Below are 23,512 nucleotides of genomic sequence, written 5' to 3'. Positions count from 1 at the left end.
GTGCGACCCACGAGGAGAGGGAATGCTCTGGCGACATCAGCGGACGTAGTAGACGCCAAAAGGAACTGCCTCTGGCCATCTAGTAGTACGATCGACCATGGTGAGGATGTGTGTGAACCCCTGTGATGGTGGAAGCGGCCTGACGAGGTCCACGTTGACATGGTCGAATCGACGTTCTGGTACTGCGAACGTGGCCAATGGGGCCTTGACGTGACGTTGCACCTTAGACTTTTGACAGACGACGCAGGTGTTAGCCCAGTCACGGATATCCTTACGCATTCCTCTCCAGACGAACTTAGCCGGCATTAATTTTTGAGATGCCTTCACGCCAGGATGGGAAAGCCCATGTATGGCGTCAAAAACTTTGCGGCGCCAGGCAACTGGAACGATCGGGCGGGGATCTCCCATGGAGACATCACAGAGTAACAAGGTGCCTGCTGCGTGGAATTGCACATCGGCTGGTTGGAGGCTAGAGGCGTCGGTGCGATACACCTGTGTTTCAGGGTCGGATGCCTGATCGGTGGCCATGAGGGCATAATCGATGCCCAGTTGGACTGTCCGTATGGTCGCGCGAGAAAGGCAATCAGCTACCAAGTTGTCCTTGCCAGCTACGTGTTGGATGTCTGTCGTGAATTCTGAAATGAAAGTTAGCTGTCGCTGCTGTCGAGCCGACCACGGTTCGGCGGTCTTGGCCATGGCGAAGGTCAGTGGTTTGTGATCTACAAACGCAGTGAAGGGACGTCCTTCTAACAAAAAACGGAAATGGCGGCTAGCCAGGAACAGCGCCAGCAACTCCCGGTCGAAAGTGCTGTATTTGCGTTCATTGCGCCGGAGTTGGCGGCTGAAAAACGCCAGTGGTTGCCACGTCCTGTTGACCCACTGTTCCTTTACGGCGCCTATGGCATAGTCGGAAGCGTCGGTGGTAAGGGCGATGGTGGCACCTGGCAGAGGGTGCACCAACCTAGTTGCATTGGCTAGAGCGGTTTTTGTGTTGTCGAAAGCGTTGTCCATTTCGACCGTCCAGGCTATTGTATCCTTTCCAGCCTTGCCTTTGAGGGCCTCGTAGAGGGGCTGCATGAGTTCTGCTGCCTTCGGTACAAAGCGGTGGTAGAAATTCACCATGCCCAGGAATTCTTGAAGAGCCTTGGTGGACTGTGGCCTAGGAATGCCGTAATTGCTTCGACCTTTGATTGCAGCGGAATTGCGCCCTCCGAAGTAATGCGATGGCCCAAGAAGTCAATCTGCTGTAGGCCAAACTGACACTTGGCCGGGTTGATTATGAGGCCATGTTGGCTGAGGCGCCGAAAGAGGGTGCGGAGATGGCAGACATGTTCCTCTTTGGTAGAGCTGGCTATCAGGATATCATCAAGGTAGACAAATAAAAACTTAAGATCCCGCAGGACCGAGTCCATTAGTCGTTGAAAAGCCTGTGCAGCGTTCTTGAGCCCAAATGGCATCCGTAGAAACTCGAACAGTCCAAAGGGAGTGATGACTGCAGTTTTCTGGACATCCGGCGGGTGTACGGGAACTTGGTGGTAGCCACGGACGAGCTCGATCTTGGAGAAGATTGAGTTTCCCGGCAAATGGGCGGAGAAATCCTGAATATGCGGGATCGGGTACCGATCGGGAGCAGTGGCGTCATTAAGGCGTCGGTAGTCCCCGCATGGCCGCCATCCGCCGCCGGGCTTCGGGACGATGTGGAGAGGCGAGGACCAGGGACTATTCGACCGGCGAATAATCCCCAGCCGTTCCATCGTGGCAAACTCTGCCTTCGCAGCCGCGAACTTGCCGGGTTCCAGGCGCCGAGCTCGTGCGTAAACTGGAGAGCCAGTCGTAGTAATGTGGTGTTCGACACCATACTTAGTGTCTGAGGAGGAGAAAGTGGGCTTGGCCAGCTCCGGGAATTCACCTAATAGGCGAGTGAACTCGTCCGGTGAGGGCAACGCGCAGGAGACAGTGTGCGACGTTGCGGAACTGCAGAAGCAAGGGATGGAGTGGAAGGTGGCCGCGTTAACCAATCGACGATTTCTTACATCCACCAAGAGGCTGTTGGCACATAAGAAATCCGCGCCGAGGATGGCTTGCGAAACCTTGGCTGTGATAAATTCCCACTGAAACCGTTGCCTGCCGAAGCACACCTGGACCCGCCGTTTGCCAAAGGTACGAATGGCCCCGCCATTAGCTGCCTCGAGGGAGAGGCCGTGCCTCCCAGACTGAATATCGAGTGCTGAGGCAGGAAGGATGCTACACTGCGCCCCGGTGTCGCATAAAAAGCGTTGGCCCGAGAGGGAATCTGTAATGTAGAGGAGCTTCCCGGAATTTTCAATCGCCATCGCGGCCGCAAAACGTCCCTCAGACTCGGTCCTCCTTTTCTGGAGTTGCTGCTGGTGTTGATGTTGGTTTTCTTTTTTAGGCGTGAAACTGCAGCGAGGGTGGCAGCCTCTGGCTTTCGCGCCAAAATGGGCGTGGTAAAAACACAAGCTGGGGGATGGAGGCGTCGGGGCGGCGTTCGCAGGGGAGGGGTGCCTCGTGGCAGTGCAGAATTGCTGCGTGACCACATAAATCGCATCTGCTTCTGCAGCGAGTGCTGCGCAATCTGTGGCTTCCGATCTGGCGAGGGCAGCCTGAACCTGCTCGGGTAGTTGACTCAGGAATAACTCCCGAAAGAGGAAACATTGTGGTTCGGAGCCAAGGAGCGTGAGCATCTGGCTCATTAACTCAGATAGCTTGGAATCGCCAAGCCCGGGCATAGCGAGCAGTCGGCGGGCACGCTCCGCCTTCGTGAGCCCGAAGACCTGTATTAACCGCGCTTTAAGAGTATCATACTTGCTGTCAACTGGGGGGTTTTCGAGCAGGCTGATGAGCCATGAGGCCGTGGAGCTGTCGAGTGCGGAGACCACGTAAAGGCAACGGGTCTGATCCGCAACGATGTTTCGGAGTTCGAATTGTGCTTCTGCTTGTACGAATCAGGAGGCTGCCTGTTGTTCCCAAAACTGTGGGAGCTTCGAAGCCACGGAGTTCGCTTCCATGTTTCATTTCGCTTCGCTTCTTCCGCGAAAACTGTTCACGAAAATTCGGGGTCACCACTGTAGGAATGGCTAGATTCATAACTAAAGGACTGAAGTCGAGTCAGTCTATCAAACAAACGATGTTTAATACTATTCAACAGAGTTTAAGACAAAAACACAGGAGAACTAAATTACAGGTCTGTACTCTTTGCTGGCTCCACGAGGACTGGCTAGGGCAGCTCCCCAACCTGACGTCATGACGTTTTCCCGCCGCTGGAGGATCACGTGATCACCGTGATGATGTCATCGCGTTTGGTCTCATTCTTAAAGGGACCGCGCTATGTACATGCAATAATATAAACAAAGATACAGATTCATTCTGTAGCTAATAATTTGTTAAAGATAATTATGTACATTAGATCAGAGTCCCCTGGTGGCTCTGCCACAACCCCACTATTTAAGAAAGGAGTGAGAGAGAAAACGGGGAACTACAGACCAGTTAGCCTGACATCAGTAGTAGGGAAAATGCTAGAATCTATTATTAAGGACGTGGTAACAGGGCACTTAGAAAATAATAATAGGGTTGGGCAGAGTCACAGATTTTATGAAAGGGAAATCATGTTTGACAAATCTGTTAAGAGTTTTTTGAGATTGCAACTAGCAGGATAGACGAGGGGAAACCAGTGGATGTGGTGTATTTGGATTTTTAGAAGGCATTCGATAAGGTGCCACACAAGAGGTTATTAAACAAAATTAGGGTTCATGGGATTGGGGGTAATATACTAGCATGGATTGAGGATTGGTTAACGGACAGAAAACAGAGAGTAGGAATAAACGGGTCATTTTCGTGTTGGCAGGCTGTAATTAGTGGGGTACCACAAGGATCAGTGTTTGGGCCTCAACTATTCACAATCTACATCAATGATTTGGATGAGGGGACCAAATGTAATATATCCAAATTTGCTAATGATACAAAGCTGGGTGGGAATGCAAGTTGTGAGGAGGATGCAAGGAGACTTCAAGGGAATATAGACAGGCTAAATGAGTGGGCAAGAACATGGCAAATGGAATATAATGTGGAGAAATGTGATGTTAAACACTTTGGTAGGAAAAGTAGAAAAGCAGCGTATTTTTTAAATGGCGAGAGATTGGGAAATGTTGGTGTTGAGGGACCTGGGGGTCCTTGTACACAAATCACTCAAAGTTAACATACAGGTACAGCAAGCAATCAGGAAAGCAAATGGTATGTTGGCCTTTATTACAAGAGGATTTAGGCAGTCCCTCGGAACTGAGGATGACTTGCTTCCACATTAAAAATGAGCTCGCAGGTGATTGATTAGTCCAATGCGGGACCTACAGACTCTGTCACAGGTGGGGCAGACGGTGGTTGAAGGGGCGGGTGGGTGGGGTGCTTGGGTTGACGTGCGCTCCCTGCGCTTGACTTCCGCTTGCTCCTGGCGAAGAGACTCGAGGTGTTCGGTGCCTTCCCGGATGCTTCTCCTCCACTTTGTGCGGTCTTGGGCCAGGGATTCCCAGGTGTCGGTGGGGATGTTACACTTTTTCAAGGAGGCTTTGAGGGTGTCCTTGAAGCGTTTCCTCTGCCCACCTGGGGCTCTCTTGCCGTGCCGGAGCTCCGAGCAGAGCGCTTGTTTTGGGAGTCTCGTATCAGGCATGCGGACAATGTGACCCGTCCATCGGAGCTGATTGAGCGTGGTCAGAGCTTCGATGTTGGGGATGTTGGCCTGAGCAAGAACACTGACGTTGGTGCGCCGATCCTGCCAATGGATTTGCAGGATCTTGCGGAGGCAGCATTGGTGGTACCTCTCCAGTGCTTTGAGGTGCCTGCTGTACATGGTCCATGTCTCTGAGGCATACAGCAGGGCAGGTATCACTGCTGCCCTGTAGTCTCTTATTTGAGTATAAGAGTAAAGACGTCTTGCTGCAATTATATAGGGCCCTGGTGAGACCACACCTGGAGTATTATGCACAGTTTTGGTCTCCTTACCTAAGGAAGGATATACTTGCCATAGAGGGAGTGCAACAAAGGTTCACCAGACTGGTTCCTGGGATGGGGGGGATTGTCCTATGAGGACAGATTGAGTAGACTAGGCCTATATTCTCTAGAGTTTAGAAGAATGAGAGGTGATCTCATTGAAACATACACAATTCTTACAGGGTTTGACAGGGTAGATGCAGGGAGGATGTTTCCCCTGGCTGAGGAGTCACAGTCTCAGAATAAGGGGTCGGCCATTTAGGACTGAGATGGAGAAGAAATTTCTTCACTCAGAGGGTGGTGAATCTTTGGAATTCTCTACCCGAGGGGTGTGGATGCTCAGTCGTTGAGTATATTCAAGACAGAGATCGATAGATTTTTGAATATTAAGGGAATTAAGGGATATAGGGATAGTGCAGGAAAGTGGAGATGAGGTAGACAATCAGCCATGATCCTATTGCATGGTGGAGCAGGCTCGAAGGGCCAAATGGCCTACTCTTGCTCCTATTTCTTATGTTCTTATGAAACGTTAACCCTACATTTTGAGCTCGAGGTTCAGAAGAAAGATTTTATAAATAATTTGGCGCAGAAATTTTGTTCTCCCCGCCCCCCTGGCGCTAAATACCGTTCATTTCCGGCTGACCCCGAATTTCTATATAGTTGGGTTAACGTTTCAAATCATCGGCCTGAAACGTTAATGCTACCTTCTCTCCACAGTTGTTGCCTGACCTGCTGAGTGTATGCAGCATTTTTTGTTTTAAATTCAGACTTCCAGCATCTTCAGTATTTTGCTTTTTGTTCCACTTTAATCAGGATTCCTGCAGCATAGAATCAGCGGGAACATGAAGGATAGCATATACGAAAGCAAAATACTGCGGATGCTGGAAAACTGGAACAAAAACAGAAAATGCTGGAAAAACTCAGCTGGTCAGGCAGCATCTGTGGAGCGAGAAACAGCGTTAACGTTTCAGGTCGATGACCTTTCAACAGATGGATGAAGGATAGCATATTTATTTGTCCAGTGATCCTAAACAAACACTGCTGTAATGGTAGTTTTCTTATTTTCGTACAAATTGGAAACCTAGAGTAAGTATAGCTCCAAAAAAAACGTGTTCAATGTGAAGCTGCAAAGTCCAACATTGAAAATTAGGTGTTTATGTCTCGCCCTTTAGCCTACAGCTGTTACTTGCTTTAAAATCCTGTAAAGCTCCCTTGCATGGCATGAACAGAGTCAATTATTTTCAAACACAATAGCCTAAACACAGTGTGATAATTACTTAAGCGTTTTCTCATTACGTACGCAACCCGAATCTGTTACGAGGAATTCTCTAGACCTCACTGCCACAGGGCACAGAAAGGAATTGGAAATCTTATGATTAAGCTTAAAAAAAATGCCATGGGCAAGTAGAACAGAAAAAATGCTTGTATTCATCATGTAAAGTGCCGAAGGGGAAATAATGCAAGAGCCACCTAGGAGAGGAATGAGCCAAGCACAGCGAGAAAGAAATTACGTGGAAAGGTCATCAGCTTTGGGAGTGAGGACCACCTGCAGAGTTATGAGAATGCAGAAGAGGTCAATTACCCAGCATCGCACACCAATTCTCATTTGTCAAACAAAATAATCCTTCTGCAATCCAACTAAAAAAAAAACAAATACAAAATACAGCGGATGCTGGAAGTCTGAAAAAGAAACAGAAAACGCTGGAAATACTCAGCCGGTCAGGCAGCATCTGTGGAGAGAGAAACAGAGAGTTAACGTTTCAGGTCGATGACCCTTTTTCCAGTTCTGGTGAAAGGTCATCGACCAGAAACGTTAATTCTGTTTCTTGCTCCACGGATGCTGCCTGCTCTGATGAGTGCTTCCAGCCTTTTCTGTTTTTATATTAAAAAAAATTAAAAAGCTGCCACATCTTTAAAGGTACAGTTATACTATGGATCCCAGTTTGAGACCAATATCTGCTAAGAATCATAGAATCGTATAGCACGGAAGGAGGCCATTCAGCCCATCGAGTCCGCGCCGGCTCTTTCGGAGATCAATCCAGTCAGTCCCACTCCTCGCTCTTCCCCCCATATCCCTGCAAATTTTTCTCCTTCAAGTATTTATCCAAATCCCTTTTGAAGGCTACTATTGAATCTGTATCCTCAACCCTATCAGGCAGTGCATTCCAAATCCGAACTATTTGCTGCATAAAAGAAGTTTTCCCTCATGTCGCCCCTGGTTCTTTTGCCAATCACCTTAAATCTGTGCCCTCTGGTTATCGACCCTTCAGCCACTGGAAACAGTTTCTCTTTATTTACTCTATCTACACCCTTCATGCTTTTAAACACCTCTATCAAATCTCCTCTTAGCCTTCTCTGCTATAAGGAGAACAACCCCAGCTTCTCCAGTCTATCCACGTAACTGTAATTCCTCATCCCTGGAACCATTCTAGCAAATCTGTGTTTTCTCGCCTCTCCCGGGAGGTTACGTGGCCGGCTGGGTGGGGAGTAGGAGGTTTCTTGCCCATTATTTTCATATGTTCGGAAGGTGACGGTCGTGAGGGCACGTGAAAATGCCAATAGGCAAAATAAACTGAAGGGGGCTCTGTGTTCGATCCCTGGGCACACTTAAAATCTACTTCGCTGTTTGGCCAATTGAAAATAAACTTTAGCCAGGGCTCAACTACAAGTGTACTCCAAAACTCCATACTGATAGCCAAAAATATTTAAAAACAGAAGTTAAACTTTCAAGAAAATGAAGCCCCGAGAATTTTTTCCCTGATCCCCAGAGGAAGGAGTGTCGGATCACCCCAACATTCCAACTCGGGTTACTCAATTGCATTCCAGTGATGACGCAGAGCTGGCAGATCCAAGTTACACGGTCAGTCCCCACATAACTCTTCAGTCACAGAAATTAAGAGATCAGCACACAGACATGCTCTACTCACTGGTTTACAATGCTGCTTAAAGTTTCATGTTAATAAAGAGCTTGCTTGACAATGTTAAGATCTCCCGGGCTGTATACATCACGTCAGGATTAGCATTTGCAGATAATTGCAAGTGGTTATCAGTCTGCACTAAAGTTGCCAACACTCCAAGATTATTCAGGATTTAATGATTAATCTCCTGGCCACGGCAGTAAGAAGCACGGGGAGGGGTGGAGGGTGTAAATCATAGAGGCATTAAAAAAAGATTTTAATTTTATTTTCTTGGATACTTTTTTTAAATTAATTATAAAAATGTTGGACATGGGAAAAAAGGCTGTTTAACTGACTGTCAAGAATCATCCAACTGGGTAAAAAAGAGCGTGTTTGTTTTCCAATTGGCGTGGGGAGCGTGGCGGCAGGGTTAGGAGGCGGAGGTCATGTGATGGAACCTCCAGGAACCCGTGCAACCAGAGTTGGCAGCCCCGGTCTGCACTTGGTTGCCAAGTGAACACACAGAAGGAGGCCATTCGGCCTACCATGCCTGTGCCGGCTCTTTGTAAGAGCTATCCAATCAGTCCCACTCCCCAGTTCTGTCCCCATGGCCCTGTAAACGTTTTCCCTTCACGTATTTAACCATTTCCCTTTTGAAAGTTATTACTGAATCTGCTTCCACCACTGTTTCAGGCAGTGCATTCCAGATCACAACAACTCACTGCGTTAAAAAAAAAAATTCCTCATGACACTTACAGATCTTTTGCCTATCACCTTAAATCTGTGTCCTCTGGTTACCGACCCTTCTGCCACTGGAAAGTTTCCCCTTTATTTACTCCATCAAAACCCTTCATGATTTTGAACACCTCTATCAGATCTCCTCTTAACCTTCTCTGTTCTAAAGAGAATTACCCCAGTTTCTCCACATAACTAAAGTCCCTCATCCCAGGTACCATTCTGGTAAATGTTTTCTGCACCTGCTCTAAGGCATTCCTAAAGTGTGGTGCCCAGAATTGAACACAGTACCCCAGCTGAGGCCTAACCAGTGTTTTATAAATTCCTTGCTTTCGTACTCTCCTCCTCTATTTATAAAGTCAAGGATCCCATATGCCTTTTTAAACAACCTTCTCAACTTGTCCTGCCACCTTCAAAGACTTGTGTGCGTACACCCCCAGCTCTCTCTGTTCCTGCAGCCCCTTTAATATTGTACCATTTAGTTTATATTGCCTCTCCTCATTCTTCCTACCAAAATGCATCACTTCACACTTAACTGTGTTAAATTTCACCTGCCATATGTCTGCCCATTTCACCAGTCTTTCTATATCCTCTTGAAGTCTGTAACGATCCTCCTCATTGTTTACTACATTGCCGAGTTTCGAATCATCTGCAAACTTTGAAATTATGCCCTGTTTTCCCAAGTCCAGGTCATTAATATATAGCAAAAAGAGCAGTGGTCCTAATATCAACCCCTGGGGAACACCACTGCATATTGCCCCCCAGTCTGAAAAACAGCTGCTCACCACTACTCTCTGCTTTCTGTACCTTAGCCAATTTCGTATCCACGCTGCCACACTCCGTTTAATCCCATGAGCTTTAATTTTGCTTACAAGTCTATTATGTGGCACTTTATCAAACAACTTTTTAAAATCCATATATACAACATCAACTGCACTACCCTTATCAACCCTATCATTACATAAATTTAAAACAGAAATAGACAGTTTCCTAGAAGTAAAGGGAATTAAGGGTTATGGGGAGCGGGCAGGAATTTGGACATGAGTCTAGGTTCGGCTCGGTCATGGCCCTGTGGGTAGCGGAGTGGGCCCAGGGGCCGTGTAGCCTGATCCTGCTCCTATTTCGTGTGTCTAATTCTGTTAGATTCAGGAGATGGTTCTGTGATAGTGGATTGGCGGTTAGGATCAGATCAGCCATGATCTTATTGAATGGCGGAGCAGGCTCGAGGGGCCGATTGGCCTACTCCTGCTCCTATTTCTTATGTTCTTATGTACTTCATAAAAAAAACTCAATCAAGTTCGTCAAATGCAATTTGCTTTTAACAAATCCGTGCTGACTTTCATTACTTAGCCCATACTTTTCCAAGTGCCAATTAATTCTCTCCTGGATTATTGTCCCCCTGATGGCACAAGATCACAACACAGCTATGGATGAGAAAGTCTATTCAGCCCATCTTAAATCATCCATCCAGAAAGACCCAACAGTCTCCCAATTGCAGCATTCAATTATTTCTTAAATGATTCTGGAGTTTTCACCTCCAGTACTCTATCTGGAAGTCTATTCCGTAGTGGATCATTATGTAGGTAGAAACATAGAAAAACAGGAGCAGGAATAGGCCATTCGGCCCTTCGAGCCTGCTCCGCCATTCAATATGATCATGGCTGATCCTCTATCTCAATACCATATTCCCGCTCTCTCCCCATACCCCTTGATGCTTTTTGTGTCTAGAAATCTATCTATCTCCTTCTTAAATATATTCAGTGACTTGGCCTCCACAGCCTTCTGTGGTAGAGAATTCCACAGGTTCACCACCCTCTGAGTGAAGAAATTTCTCCTCATCTCAGTTCTAAATGTCCTACCCCATATCCTGAGACTGTGACCCCTCATTCTAGAGCCCCCAGCCAGGGGAAACTTCCTCCCTGCATCCAGTCTGTCTAGCCCTGTCAGAATTTTATATGTTTCAATGAGATTCCCGCTCATTCTTCTAAACTCTAGTGAATACAGGCCTAGTCGACCCAATCTCTCCTCATACGACAAACAACTTCTTGATTTTGGTCCTAAACTTACCTTTTACTAGTTTGAACATGTGACCCCTTGTCCTGCTCTAACTTAAATTCCAAAAGTAGTATGTGGGAACAGTAACATAGTGGTGATGAGGTCCAGAGGCGTGAATTCAAATCCCACCACGGCAGCTGGGGAATTTAAATTCAGTTAATGAAATGAATCTGGAATAAAAAAGCTAGTATTAATAATGGTGACTATGAAACTATGGGATTGTTGTAAAAACCCATCTGGTTCACTAATGTCCTATAGGGAAGGAAATCTGCCGTCTTTACCTGGTTTGGCCTATATGCGGTTGACTCTTAACTGCCCTCTGAAATGACCTAGCAAACTGTTACAATATTAATAAAACCGGACAGACCACCCGACATCGACCTCGGCTTTGGACACCACAAAGGCACACCCAGTCCAGTCGACCCTGTAAAGTCCTCCTCACTAACATCTGGCTACTTGTGTCAAAATTGGGAGAGTCAAGCAACAGCCGGACATAGTCATACCTTTCAGCCAAAGTCCCAGACTTCATCACCATCCCTGGGTATGACTTGCCCCATCGGCGGTACAGTGGTTACAGTCGGGAGGGAGTCATAGAAACATAGAAGATAGGAGCAGGAGTAGGCCATTCGGCCCTTCGAGCCTGCTCCGCCATTCAACGAGATCATGGCTGATCATCCAACCCTAGCACCCGGTCCCTACACCGACAGCCATCCCACCCAAGCCCTATCCCCGTAACCCCACGTATTTAATCCCCCCTAACACTAAGGGTCAATTTTTTTATCATGGCCAATCAACCTAACCCGCACATCTTTGGACTGTGGGAGGAAACCGGAGCACCCGGAGGAAACCCACGCAAACACGGGGAGAATGTGCAAACTCCACACAGGCAGTCACCCGAGGCCGGATTTGAACCCGGGTCCCTGGCGCTGTGAGGCAACAGTGCTAACCACTATGCCACCGTGCTGCCTCACCATTGACTCCAGACCCCATGAAGTCTCATGGCTCCAGGTCAAGCACAGGCAAGGAAACCTCCTACTGATTACCACTTACCTCCCTCAGCTGATGAATCAGTACTCCTCCATGTTGAACACCACTTGGAAGAAGCACTAAGGGTAGCGCAGAATGTACTCTGGGTGGGGGACTTCAATGTCCACTACTGACCGAGCTGGCCGAGTCCTGAAGGACATAGCTGCCAGACTGGGCCTAGAGCAGGTGGCGAGAGAACCAACACGAGGGGAAAAACCTACTTGACCTCGTCCTCGCCAATCTACCTGTCGCAGATGCATCTGTTCATTACAGCATTGGTCGCAGTGGCCACCGCAGAGTCCTTGTGGAGACAAAGACCCGTCTTCACACTGAGGACACCCTCCATTGTGTTGTGTGGCACTACCACCGTGCTAAATGGGATAGATTCAGAACAGATCTAGCAGCTCAAAACTGGGCATCCATGAGGTGCTGTGGGCCATCAGCAGCAGCAGAATTGTATTCCACCACAATCTGTAACCTCATGGCCCGCATATCCCTCACTCTACTATTACCATCAAGCCAGGCGACCAACCCTGGTTCAATGAAGAGTGCAGAAGAGCATGCCAGGAGCAGCATCTGGCGTACCTAAAAATGCGGTGCCAACCTGGCGAAGCTGCAACACAGGACTACATGCATCCTAAACAGCAGAGACAGCATGCTATAGGCAGAGCTAAGCAATCCTACAATTAATGGATCAGATCAAAGCTCTGCAGTCCTGCCACATCCAGTGGTGAATGGTGGTGGACAATTAAACAACTAACGGGAGGAGGAGGCTCCATGAATATTCCCATCCTCAATGATGGCGGAGCCCAGCACATGAGTGCAAAAGACAAAGCTGAATCGTTTGCAACCATCTTCAGCCAGAAGTGCCGAGTGGATGATCCATGTCGGCCTCCTCTGGAGGTCCCCACCAATGCTCCCTCTAATTTCTTTTTTGTACTGAGCGGGCCACGAACTCCTTTGAGCGCGACCTTTTCGTCTGTGAGCAAATTATAAAACAAAACAACTTTTACAACAATGACAGCAACAGCAACCACTTAAAAGCATATACACAGTAATGCCATATTGCCAATCCACCATCTCAAATCATGAGACAATCAGACAAGGTTCTATACAAGTTTAACATAACTTCTCTGCTTTTGAATTCTATTCCCTTAGAAATGAGCCCCAGTGCTTTATTTGCACTTTTATGGCTTTTTTAACCTGCGTTGCTACTTTTAATGATTTGTGAATCTATACCCCTCGATCCCTTTGCACCTCTACCAAATTTAGAATCTTATTTTCCAAGGAGTACGTGGCCGCCTTATTCCTCCTACCAAAATGCAGCACCACACACTTAACCTATAATGAAATTCATTTGTCATTTACATGCCCATTCTGCAAGTTTGTTTACGGTAGAGTTAATTAAAAGCTTTTAGTTCGTCACATACAAACTCTATTTAATAAAAAATTACTTGTCAGAAATGACTGGGATATAAAAGAACTGCATAATAATGCATTAACACTTCAGAAATGTCACTTAGTTACACGGTTATGCATCGACAAACAATCCAAAAGAGGCATATCTATTCGTGCAATGTGTATTAATTTTAAAGTTTTCAATGTATTAGCCCATCCCTCATGTCACTATAGCAGTGGCTGCACAAGCAGCAGCTTTCCTGTGGCGCTGACATGATGCACGTCCACATAAGTAATTAGAAGATTAATCACAGTGCAACCAGACAACCAACAAATATAAAGTGCTGTAGTTCTTTAGTTCACAGTATTAAAAAGAATTGAACAAAAACGGGTATCCATGTTTCCAACTTCAATCGCTTCCATTAATAAATGTGGTCGTCTTGAACCAGCACCCCTCATGTAACATGTAACAAGTGCTGCATTTCTGACAAGTGCAGAAAAACACATACACAATTTGCGTCACCGAATTAAAAACAAAAAGCAGGAAAGGCTCTGATTTAACAGAAATAAATATTAATCTTTCTTCCTGGACAGGAATACCAATCAGACTGACCTGGAAATGTTTACTAATATGTTGATATAAAGATGCTATTTCGTTTTTAATGTTTTTCTCTCACACATTCTCCACAATATTAATTTCTGCTCTTATCACGAAAAGTGTTGAATTTTTCTTTTTTTTTTGGTACTTTCCGATTAAATAGTGGGAAACAAACTTCGTTGTACTCTCAATTCTTAATCTCCTATTTCAAACATTTATACCAAATCAAATTGTACATTATCAGTTTAATCAAAAGTTTTTTCTGTGTCTTTCTCAATAAACAAATAGTGGTTTCTTCTAAAGTAGTTTCCTGCAATTTTTATACATCATTACATAACTCTTGTTTCTTTTAACATTCCACTAAACGTTTAAGAGGAAATCTATATTTACATTATTCCTGGGATTTGTTAGGATAATATAACGATAGACAAAATAAAATGGTTTGTGTTTTTCCCCTTTTTGGTTCTCTTCCTAAACATCTTAATGATATTTTTTTTAAAGTCAATAAAAAGTACTATGTAACACCTACAAATCCTCCCCACCCTCCCCGTCCTCAACAGCATGGTTGCACGTTTGTGTAAAGCTACTCACTTCAGTCGATCGTTCAAAATCAAATATTGAGAAATTTCAATTTTAAAATGTTTTAAGCATTTCAGAACCTCTTTAAAAGCGTTTGGACTTCAAGACCTGGTTGAAACTGGTTTAGATGAGGGGAAAATTGATTTTTGTTTCTGTTTCTTCCAAAATCATATTTGAAATGGGGGGGGGGGAAGTGTTTTTAACACTCATTTTTTGTGAAAAGTTCATTAAAAATCTTTAAATTCTTTCAAGTCTCGTTGCAGCTTTGACAGAAGTGGCTCCAAGTTTCTCTGTCCCTCTTCAATGCTGTCATTAAACATACAACAAAAAATAATAAAATAAACTCTAATTCCAAACGAAGTTCAAATAAGAAGTGAATAAAATGGTTAAACTTCTGAAGAAGGTGGTGAGGTTATCGATCCCCAGCCTTGGCGATGAGTTAGGATAAGTTTTGGGGAAGTTGTTTCCTCTTTTTCTGCTGTTCTCTCCGTCTCTCTCAGACTGAGGTACAAACAGGGAGACAAACTTTTTCCCCTCTCTCATAACATGATTTAAACAACCCTGATAGACTTTCAAAAAGGGGACAACACCTAGCAAAATTTAACTGGAACTTACTGCGGGACATTCAACATCACTTTCCCGTATTTTTTTTTTCCAGCTTTAAACAAAGTTCTGAATTAAAAAAAAAAAAATTCTCATTTTTGTTTCACTTGGGGCCTAGAACTTGCTTGCTTTAGCCCCCTTCCAGCGGCCATTGTACATGTGCTGCATCTCCACCTGTGTTGTTCCAAAGTGCGGCCGCCATTCAGTCCCCGGTAACGGACTACACGCGTCTGGACCCTCACCTCTCTGTCACTCGCTCTCCCTCCGTCCCCCTCTCTCCCCCCCCCACCCAGTCTCTTTCTCGCTCTCGCTCTCCCAGTCTCTCTCTCTCTCTCGTCTGTCTCTCTCTTTCTCCCCCCCAGTCTCTCACTCTCCCCCCTCAGTCTCCCTCTCGCCCCCATCTCTCTCCCTCGGATTCCCTCTCTCCCCCTTTCGATCCTCGATCTACCCCCCACCGGCCACCAACGGATCCCCTGACCTCTGCATGGAGCCAATGGAAGCTTGGCCCAACTGAGTACTGCACACGCGCGGCTCCGGTATACCGCGCGCCGGCACAGAAAGCTGAAAGGCAAAGAATCAGAGCGCAGGGATTCTCCCGCTGTCCCACTGAGAGGTCAACGTTCAAGGGAGAAAGCCAAACCCCTCCCAGCGTTACACAGCAACCCATCAACCATCCGAACACTCACTACAAGAGCTGCAACTGCGATCGGCTCAGATTCTGTCTGGATTGCTGGGGCCATTGTGTATTGGGCCCCTCCCCTGCCCCAGCTACTGTCCAGCTCTCTGCACGGCATTTCATTTGAAGTGCGGGTGAGATCTGGAACGTGTGCGCGGTCATGCACCTTAGAGGGAACAGTGGTCCCCAGCATCACAGAAACCAGTCTTCAGCCAATTCGATTCACTCCACGTGATGTCAAGAAACAGCTGAGCGCACTGGATACAGCAAAGGCTATGGGCCCCGACAACATCCTGGCTATCGTGCTGAAGATATGTGCTCCAGAACTAGCTGCGCCTCTAGCCAAGCTGTTCCAGTACAGCTACAACACTGGCATCTACCCGACAATGTGGAAACCTGCCCGGGTATGTCCTGTCCACAAAAAAAGGCCAAATCCAATCCGGCCAATTACTGCCCCATCAGTCTACTCTCAATCATCAGCAAAGTGATGGAAGGTGTCATCAATAGCGCTATCAAGCGGCACTTGCTCACCAATAACCTGCTCACCGATGCTCAGTTTGGGTTCCGCCAAGACCACTTGGTTCCAGACCTCATTACAGCCTTGGTCCAAACATGGACAAAATAGCTGAATTCCAGAGGCGAGATGAGAGTAACTGCCCTAGATATCAAGGCAGCATTTGACCGAGTGTGGCATCAAGGAGCCCTAGTAAAATTGAAGTCAATGGGAATCAGGGGGAAAACTCTCCACTGGCTGGAGTCATACCTAGCACAAAGGAAGATGGTTGTAGTTGTTGGAGGTCAATCATCCCAGTCCCAGGACATCGCTGCAGGAGTTCCTCAGGGCAGTGTCCTAGGCCCAACCATTTTCAGCTGCTTCATCGATGACCTTCTCTTCATAAGGTCAGAAATGGGGATGCTTGCTGATGACTGCACAGTGTTCAGTGCCATTCACAACTCCTCAGATAATAAAGCAGTCCATGCCCGAATGCAGCAAGACCTGGACGTTGTTCAGGCTTGGGCTGATAAGTGGCAAGTAATATCCGCGTCACACAAGTGTCAGGCAATGACTATCTCCAACAAGCGAGAGTCTAGCCACCGCCCCTTGACATTCAACGGTATTACCATCACCGAATCCCCCACCATCAACATCCTGGGGGTCACCATTGACAAGAAACGTAACTGGACCAGCCACATAAATACTATGGCCACAAGAGTAGGTCAGAGGCTGGGTATTCTGTGGTAAGTGTCTCACCTCCTGACTCCCCAGAGCCTTTCCACCATCTACAAGGCACAAGTCAGGAGTGTGATGGAATACTCTCCACTTGCCTGGATGAGTGCAGCACCAACAACACGCAAGAAGCTCAATACCATCCACGACAAAGCAGCCCACTTGATTGGCACCCCATCCACCACCTTAAACATTCACTCCCTCCACCACCGGCGTACCATGGCTGCAGTGTGTACCATCTACAAGATGCACTGCAGCAATTCGCCAAGGCTTCTTCGACAGCACTTCCCAAACCCGCGACCTCTACCACCTAGAAGGACAAGGGCAGCAGGCGCATGGGAACACCATCGCCTGCAAGTTCCCCTCCAAGTTACACACCTTCCCGATTTGGAAATATATCGCTGTTCCTTCATCGTCGCTGGGTCAAAATCCTGGAACTCCCTCCCTAACAGCACTGTGGGAATACCTTCACCACAGGGACTGCAGCGGTTCAAGAAGGTGGCTCACGACCACCTTCTCAAGGGCAATTAGGGATGGGCAATAAATGCTGCCAGCGACGCCCACATCCCAGGAACGAATAATAAAAAAAGTATTCCAGATGAACGTTTTCCATTCCCTTAACTATGTTATATACCTCAATAAGATCACTTCTGAGGTGCCACCTTTTTAAGCTGAAAAGGCTACGTTTCTCTCGTTTTTCCCCAAAACACAGACTCCTGACTCTAGGATCAGCCTTGAGGTTCTCCTCTGCACTGACTCCAGTCGTTGAATGTCTCCTATGTGCCTCGGCAAACTGAGCTGGACACAGTAATCATGGTGCAGTCTGACCAAAGCACAAAACTGCTTACACACCGTGGAAGAAAAGAAACTGAAGAAACAGCCAAAGGTCACGGCTCGCTGAGCTATGGTCTGGTATGAGGGAAACAAATGAATATCAATTTCTGCGACAAAAAAAACATGGAGTTGTGAAATGTAATTGATAGTGTAGACTGCACTCAAAGCAGTTTTCTTTTACAAACTGAAGTAGAATTTGTCAATACCTCTGAAGTGTAAACTAAAATAAATAAAACATTTTTATATGTAAGTTGGACTACAACTTATTGTGTTGAGTTCCCTACAGGTGCCCTTGCTCACCCTACTATATTATGGTATCTTTAGTTATTTAGCTGCTTTTTACCTTTTGATTTGGAGGCGCATCAGTCTCATCGCTGGCACCATCTTCCTGCTGACCATACACTGGACCCCCAAGGAGTTTTATTCGTTTCTCACACTGCTTCTTGGCAACTGTGAGCTGGTTGATGTATCTCTTCATATTGCGAGCTCGGAGCAGATCTGCTTTCATGGCAGCTGATTCTTTCCCTTTGCTATCTGCATTGGACAATAAAAAGGACAAACTTGGTGACTGGGAAGGTCCTTAAAAGTTAAAAAAAAAATGTAAAATCAGTACAAGCAAGACTTTTTCCAAACAGCTCCTTCAAAAAATTCTAAATCCCTTACCCGCTTCAGCCCATCAGCGAAGTGGGAGGCTGGGGCAGGTCTATTATAGGGTGACAAAAAGGTAAAAACCTCATCCCTTTATTTATTTCCCTTCGAGGTCCACCTCGTCTTTGCGAATTCTTGAGCCTTGGATTGTCACCAGAAAACAATAACCACCACAGCCAGCCCCCCACCCCCCAAACACTTCGTCAAATTCATCTCCAGCAAAAGTGTAAGAAAATGGTCTTGCTTCTACATCTGCACGTTACTATAGCAACAATGCAGTCACATTCTAGGATTGTAGAATTAGGGTTACCAGTCACACTACACTACCCATTGTATATATGTTTTATTCATAGGAGAGTAACTTACACACTGGTCCAAGGTTTAGATGCTTATCATTTTACTTCCAAAATATAAATTCTAAAACCACAGAAAACTTTGATTCACCAATGTGATTTGTAACTGGAGTGATACAGTAAATCTGCTGGGTAAATGAATGCTGTAGTGAGCGAGATGGTGATACTATAAATGGGAGGATACACAGAATCAAGACTCCAGGTCACCACATTCATCACATCTTTTTTCATCTGTATGATCAGTGTCATATACATACAGAAAATATATCACCTATTATTATACCAGTGCCCTTTCTAACTATTTATTTCAATGTGTCCTCTTTTGGCTATTTAGTAAACTAAATGGCACTCCATGATCAACCAGTGGAAAGTACATACATAGTGCGATGAGGTGAGGTAAATAGTCGTGTGGAAGGTTTCACTTACCAACTGTGATGGGTAGATTCAAAGAACTGAATCTCTGGGACACAAACCTGCATCCATCATCCCCTATATATACACACTCTACTGGGCAATGGGACAGTAGCTCTGGTGGATCAATCTAAGTCAACAACCTTCTAAACTCATCATTTCTCCCTTTATGATTTCCACCAGTTCTGGCCAAACTCCTAGATGAACACAATGCATGTAAAAAGTGGGAGGCGGGCACACAAACAGGTAGAAGACCAACACCTCCTGTTAGCCAATTATACATTCAATATCAACAGCTGACATGACATCCATTGCCCCAAATATTCGGTCCTTTCAGTTGAAAGAAGCATGACAAATTGAATATCTACACTTGGATTAAAGATTAAGCTCTTCTTGCAATGGCTCAGTGAGCAGATTATACCTCAAACTGTATACACAGTATTGCAGATCCACGGCATTGTGTATTAAACCACCATAGAAGACCTGCACTGTAGATAGGCAAGATACAAATTTAGTAAATTAGAGTAATTAACAGATCTAACGATCATCACAATGAATACTATTATCATAAGCACCATAATTACCAACATTTGTGTTCTACTAATATTGATTAGCAAGGCAACCTGTAATGAATCTTTCTCTTCACAGTAAGTTACTGCCATCATTGAACAGATAAAAGGACAGGGTTTTCTGTATGTTTGTAACAGTAATTGCTTAAACAACAGGTCACGCTGGAAACATAGCTATACGATTTCCTTAGGAGCAGGATCCCTTAACAAGCTTTCCCTGAACTGATAGTGAGAGAGCACCAGAAAGTTTAAATGCCCTTCAGTGATGTAATGAACATGAATGTTATGGTCAAATTATATAGAACCTTGGTTAGACCATACTTCGTACTGTGCACCGTTCTGGTCTCCATATTGTTAAAAGGACTGGAGAAAGTGCAAAAAAGATTTACAAGGATGATATTAGAACTGAAAGGGTACTATCAGGAAAGACTGAACAGGTTGGGGCTCTTTTCTCTAGAAAAGAGAAGTCCGAGAGGTTTCCTGATAGAGGTTTAAATTATGAAGGGGTTCGATAGGGTAGACGTAGAGAGGATTTTTCCACTTGTCGGGGAGTCCAAAACCCAGGGACATAAATATAAGGTAGTCACTAATAAATGCAATAAGGGATTCAGGAGAAACCTCTTTACTCAGAGGGCGGTGAGAATGTGGAGCTCGCTACCACATGGAGTGGTTGAGGTGAATAGCATTGATGCATTTAAGGGAAAACTAGAGGAGTACATGAGGGTGAAAGGAATAGAAGGATATGTTGGTAGGGCGAGATGAAGCAAGGTGGAAAGAAGTTTGTGTGGAGCATAAACACCAGCACAGGCCTGTTGGGCCGAACAGCCTGTTTCTGTGCTGTAAAATTCTATGTAATTACATGGTGCTTTAATATAAAGGTTAAATATTCTGTTACTGTGCAAAAAGCAGAAGATTATTTTGCTTTTAGAATATTTGCTTGCCACTGTAAAAAATCGGTTTTACAGAATGACCTAAACTTATTATTTGTTAAATACTATTACTTTGAGAGTGCCGACTTACATCAGTAGCCAGGCTGCATTTAAAAAGCAATCGTTGCATTATAGTAAGGAGTAGTTCGGTAGATGAAAAGATCGGAGTGTTCGATTTCCAACCGAATCATCACACTTTGAATCACAGAGTGTAACATGCAAAGTGTTTGCATCAGTGAGTGAGCCGTCAGGTACCCTGCATGTTGTTCAATGCAAGTTAAAGAGACTTGAGGCACAGAGGGGAAAAACTGATATACGATGACTCACTGCTGTAATCACGGATGACACCAGCCAGGAGCAGCTGACGACATCAGCCACAGGACTTAGGACTGCAACAAAAATAATGCACAGCATCCCAAAATGCTTCATTATTTGGGTTCAGACCCAAGCAATGGTAGAAGGGATTAGGTGAGGTAGTGTCAAAAAGTTAAGTATTAATGGTTGAAACATGGTAGAGAGAATTGGACACAGAGCTGTTAAGTGTGGGAGCCAAATTAATTAAGGCTCTGCCACCAATGGTACAAAGAAGGAAGGGGGGAGCTGGGAGAAGTGCACCGTAGAACAGAGTTACTTGAGTGGAGAATGTAAGTCAGCTTTAGGCCTGGGGAAACTGCAACGGTAGGGAGGCACAAAGCTGTGGACAGATTAGTAAATGAAGATTTTTAATTCAATGTGCTAAGGGACAGGGAGCCAATCAACGCTGGCAAAGACAAGAGAGCTAACTGAACCGGGATTTGTGCAGGATAGGATGTGGGTAACCGAGTTCTGGATGAGTTGGCATTAGTGTAGGGCAGAGCTGGCGAGGCTATCATGGAGGATGTCGGAGAAGGCGAGTCTGAAGGTGACAAAAGTATGAAGGAGGTCGGGTAAAAAGGACAATATTTCCGAGCTAGAAATAAGCGGTCTTTGTGATCTATGGAGCCTGAAGAGGAGTCAGGTCAAGCAGAACAGCCAGCTTGAGCTTCTGGCAGGAACCGAACAGGGTGGCTTCTGTCCTGCCAATGTTGAGGTACTAAAAGTTCTCGCTCGCCCTATTGATGGTGAACAAGCAGTCAGACAGCATAGCACCAATCGTGATATCAAGAGCTAAAGCTGGATATCATTGGTGAGTACATGTAAGCTTACAGATAATATCACTGAGGAACATATATATTTTTTATTCGTTTATGGGATCTGGGCGTCGCTGGCAATGCCAGCATTTATTGCCCATCCCTAATTGCCCTCGAGAAGGTGGTGGTGAGCTGCCTTCTTGAAACGCTGCAGTCCATGTGGTGATGGTACTCCCACAGTGCTGTTAGGAAGGGACTTCCAGGACTTTGACCCAGCGACGATGAACGATCGGCGCTATACTTCTAAGTCAAGATGGCATGTGACTTCGAGGGGAACTTGGAAGTGGTGGTGTTCCCATGCGCCAGCTGCCCTTGTCCTTCTAGGTGGAAGAGGTCGCGGGTTTGGGAGGTGCTGCCGAAGAAGCCTTGGCGAGTTGCTGCAGTGCATCTTGTAGATGGTACACACTGCAGCCACGGTACGCCGGTGGTGGAGGGAATGAATGTTTAGGGTGGTGGATGGGGTGCCAATCAAGCAGGCTGCTTTGTTCTGGATGGTGTCGAGCTTCTTGAGTGTTGCTGGAGCTGCACTCATCCAGGCAAGTGGAGAGTATTCCATCACACTCCTTACTTGTGCCTTGTAGATGGTGGAAAGGCTTTGGGGAGTCGGGAGATGAGATACACGCTGCAGAATACCTAGCCTCTGACCTGCTCTTGTTGCCACAGTATTTATGTGGCTGGTCCAGTTAAGTTTCTGGTTAATGGCGACCCCCAGGATGTTGATGGTGGGGGATTCGGCGATGGTAATGCCATAGAATGTCAAGGGGAGGTGGTTAGACTCTCGCTTGTTGGAGATAGTCATTGCCTGGCACTTTTGTGGCGCTAATGTTACCTGCCACTTATCAGCCCAAGCCTGAATGTCGTCCAGGTCTTGTTGCATGTGGGCATGGACTGCTTCATTATCTGTGGAGTTGTGAATGGTGCTGAACACTGTGCAGTCATCAGCGAACATCCCCATTTCTGACCTTATGTTGGAGGGAAGGTCATTGATGAAGCAGCTGAAGATGGTTGAGCCTAGGACACTGCCCTGAGGAACTCCTGCAGTGATGTCCTGGGGCTGTGATGATTGACCTTCAACCACCACAACCATCTTCCTTTGTGCTAGGTATGACTCCTGCCAGTGGAGCGTTTGCCCCCTGATTCCCATTGACTTCAGTTTTACTAGGGCTCCTTGATGCCACACTTGGTCAAATGCTGCCTTGATGTCAAAGGCAGTCACTCTCACCTCACCTCTGGAATTCAGCTCCTTTGTCCATGTTTGGACCAAGGCTGTAATGACGTCAGGAGCCGAGTGGTCTTGGCGGAACCCAAACTGGGCATCAGTGAGCAGGTTATTGGTGAGTAAGTGCCGCTTGATAGCACTGTCAAAGACACCTTCCATCACTTTGCTGATGATTGAGCGTAGACTGATGGGGCGGTAATTGGCAGGGGTTGGATTTGTCCTGCTTTTTGTGGACAGGACATACCTGGACAATTTTCCACATTGTCGGATAGATGCCAGTGTTGTAGCTGCACTGGAACAGCTTGGCTAGAGGCGTGGCTAGTTCTGGAGCACAAGTCAGCACGATAGCCGGGATGTCGTCAGGGCCCATAGCCTTTGCTGTATCTAGTGCGCTCAGCCGTTTCTTGATATCACGTGGAGTGAATCGAATTGGCTGAAGACTGGTTTCTGTGATGGTGGGGACCTCGGGAGGAGGCCGATATGGATCATCCACTCGGCACGTCTGGCTGAAGTTGGTTGCAAACGCTTCAGCCTTGTCTTTTGCACTCACGTGCTGGGCTCCACCATCATTGAGGATGGGGATA

The 23,512-nt window shown here is 46.1% G+C and overlaps 1 protein-coding gene across 1 annotated transcript in view; it reads right to left on the bottom strand.

The window, feature by feature from the left end:
• snx25 (sorting nexin 25) overlaps positions 1-23,512 on the bottom strand; it is a 321,585-nt gene that overhangs the window by 105,485 nt on the left and 192,588 nt on the right. Inside the window, exon 8 of the mRNA XM_085981347.1 lies at positions 17,974-18,164. Coding sequence (XP_085837473.1) covers positions 17,974-18,164 — 191 coding nt within the window. The remainder of the gene's footprint in view (positions 1-17,973; positions 18,165-23,512) is intronic.

The sequence above is a fragment of the Somniosus microcephalus genome, chromosome 1 (genome assembly GCF_052327205.1).
Source record: "Somniosus microcephalus isolate GS21.2 chromosome 1, FLI_Smic_1.0, whole genome shotgun sequence".
NCBI lineage: Eukaryota > Metazoa > Chordata > Chondrichthyes > Squaliformes > Somniosidae > Somniosus > Somniosus microcephalus.
The sequence above is the reverse complement of the archived record's forward strand: the minus strand, read 5'-3'. Positions and strand labels throughout refer to the sequence as shown.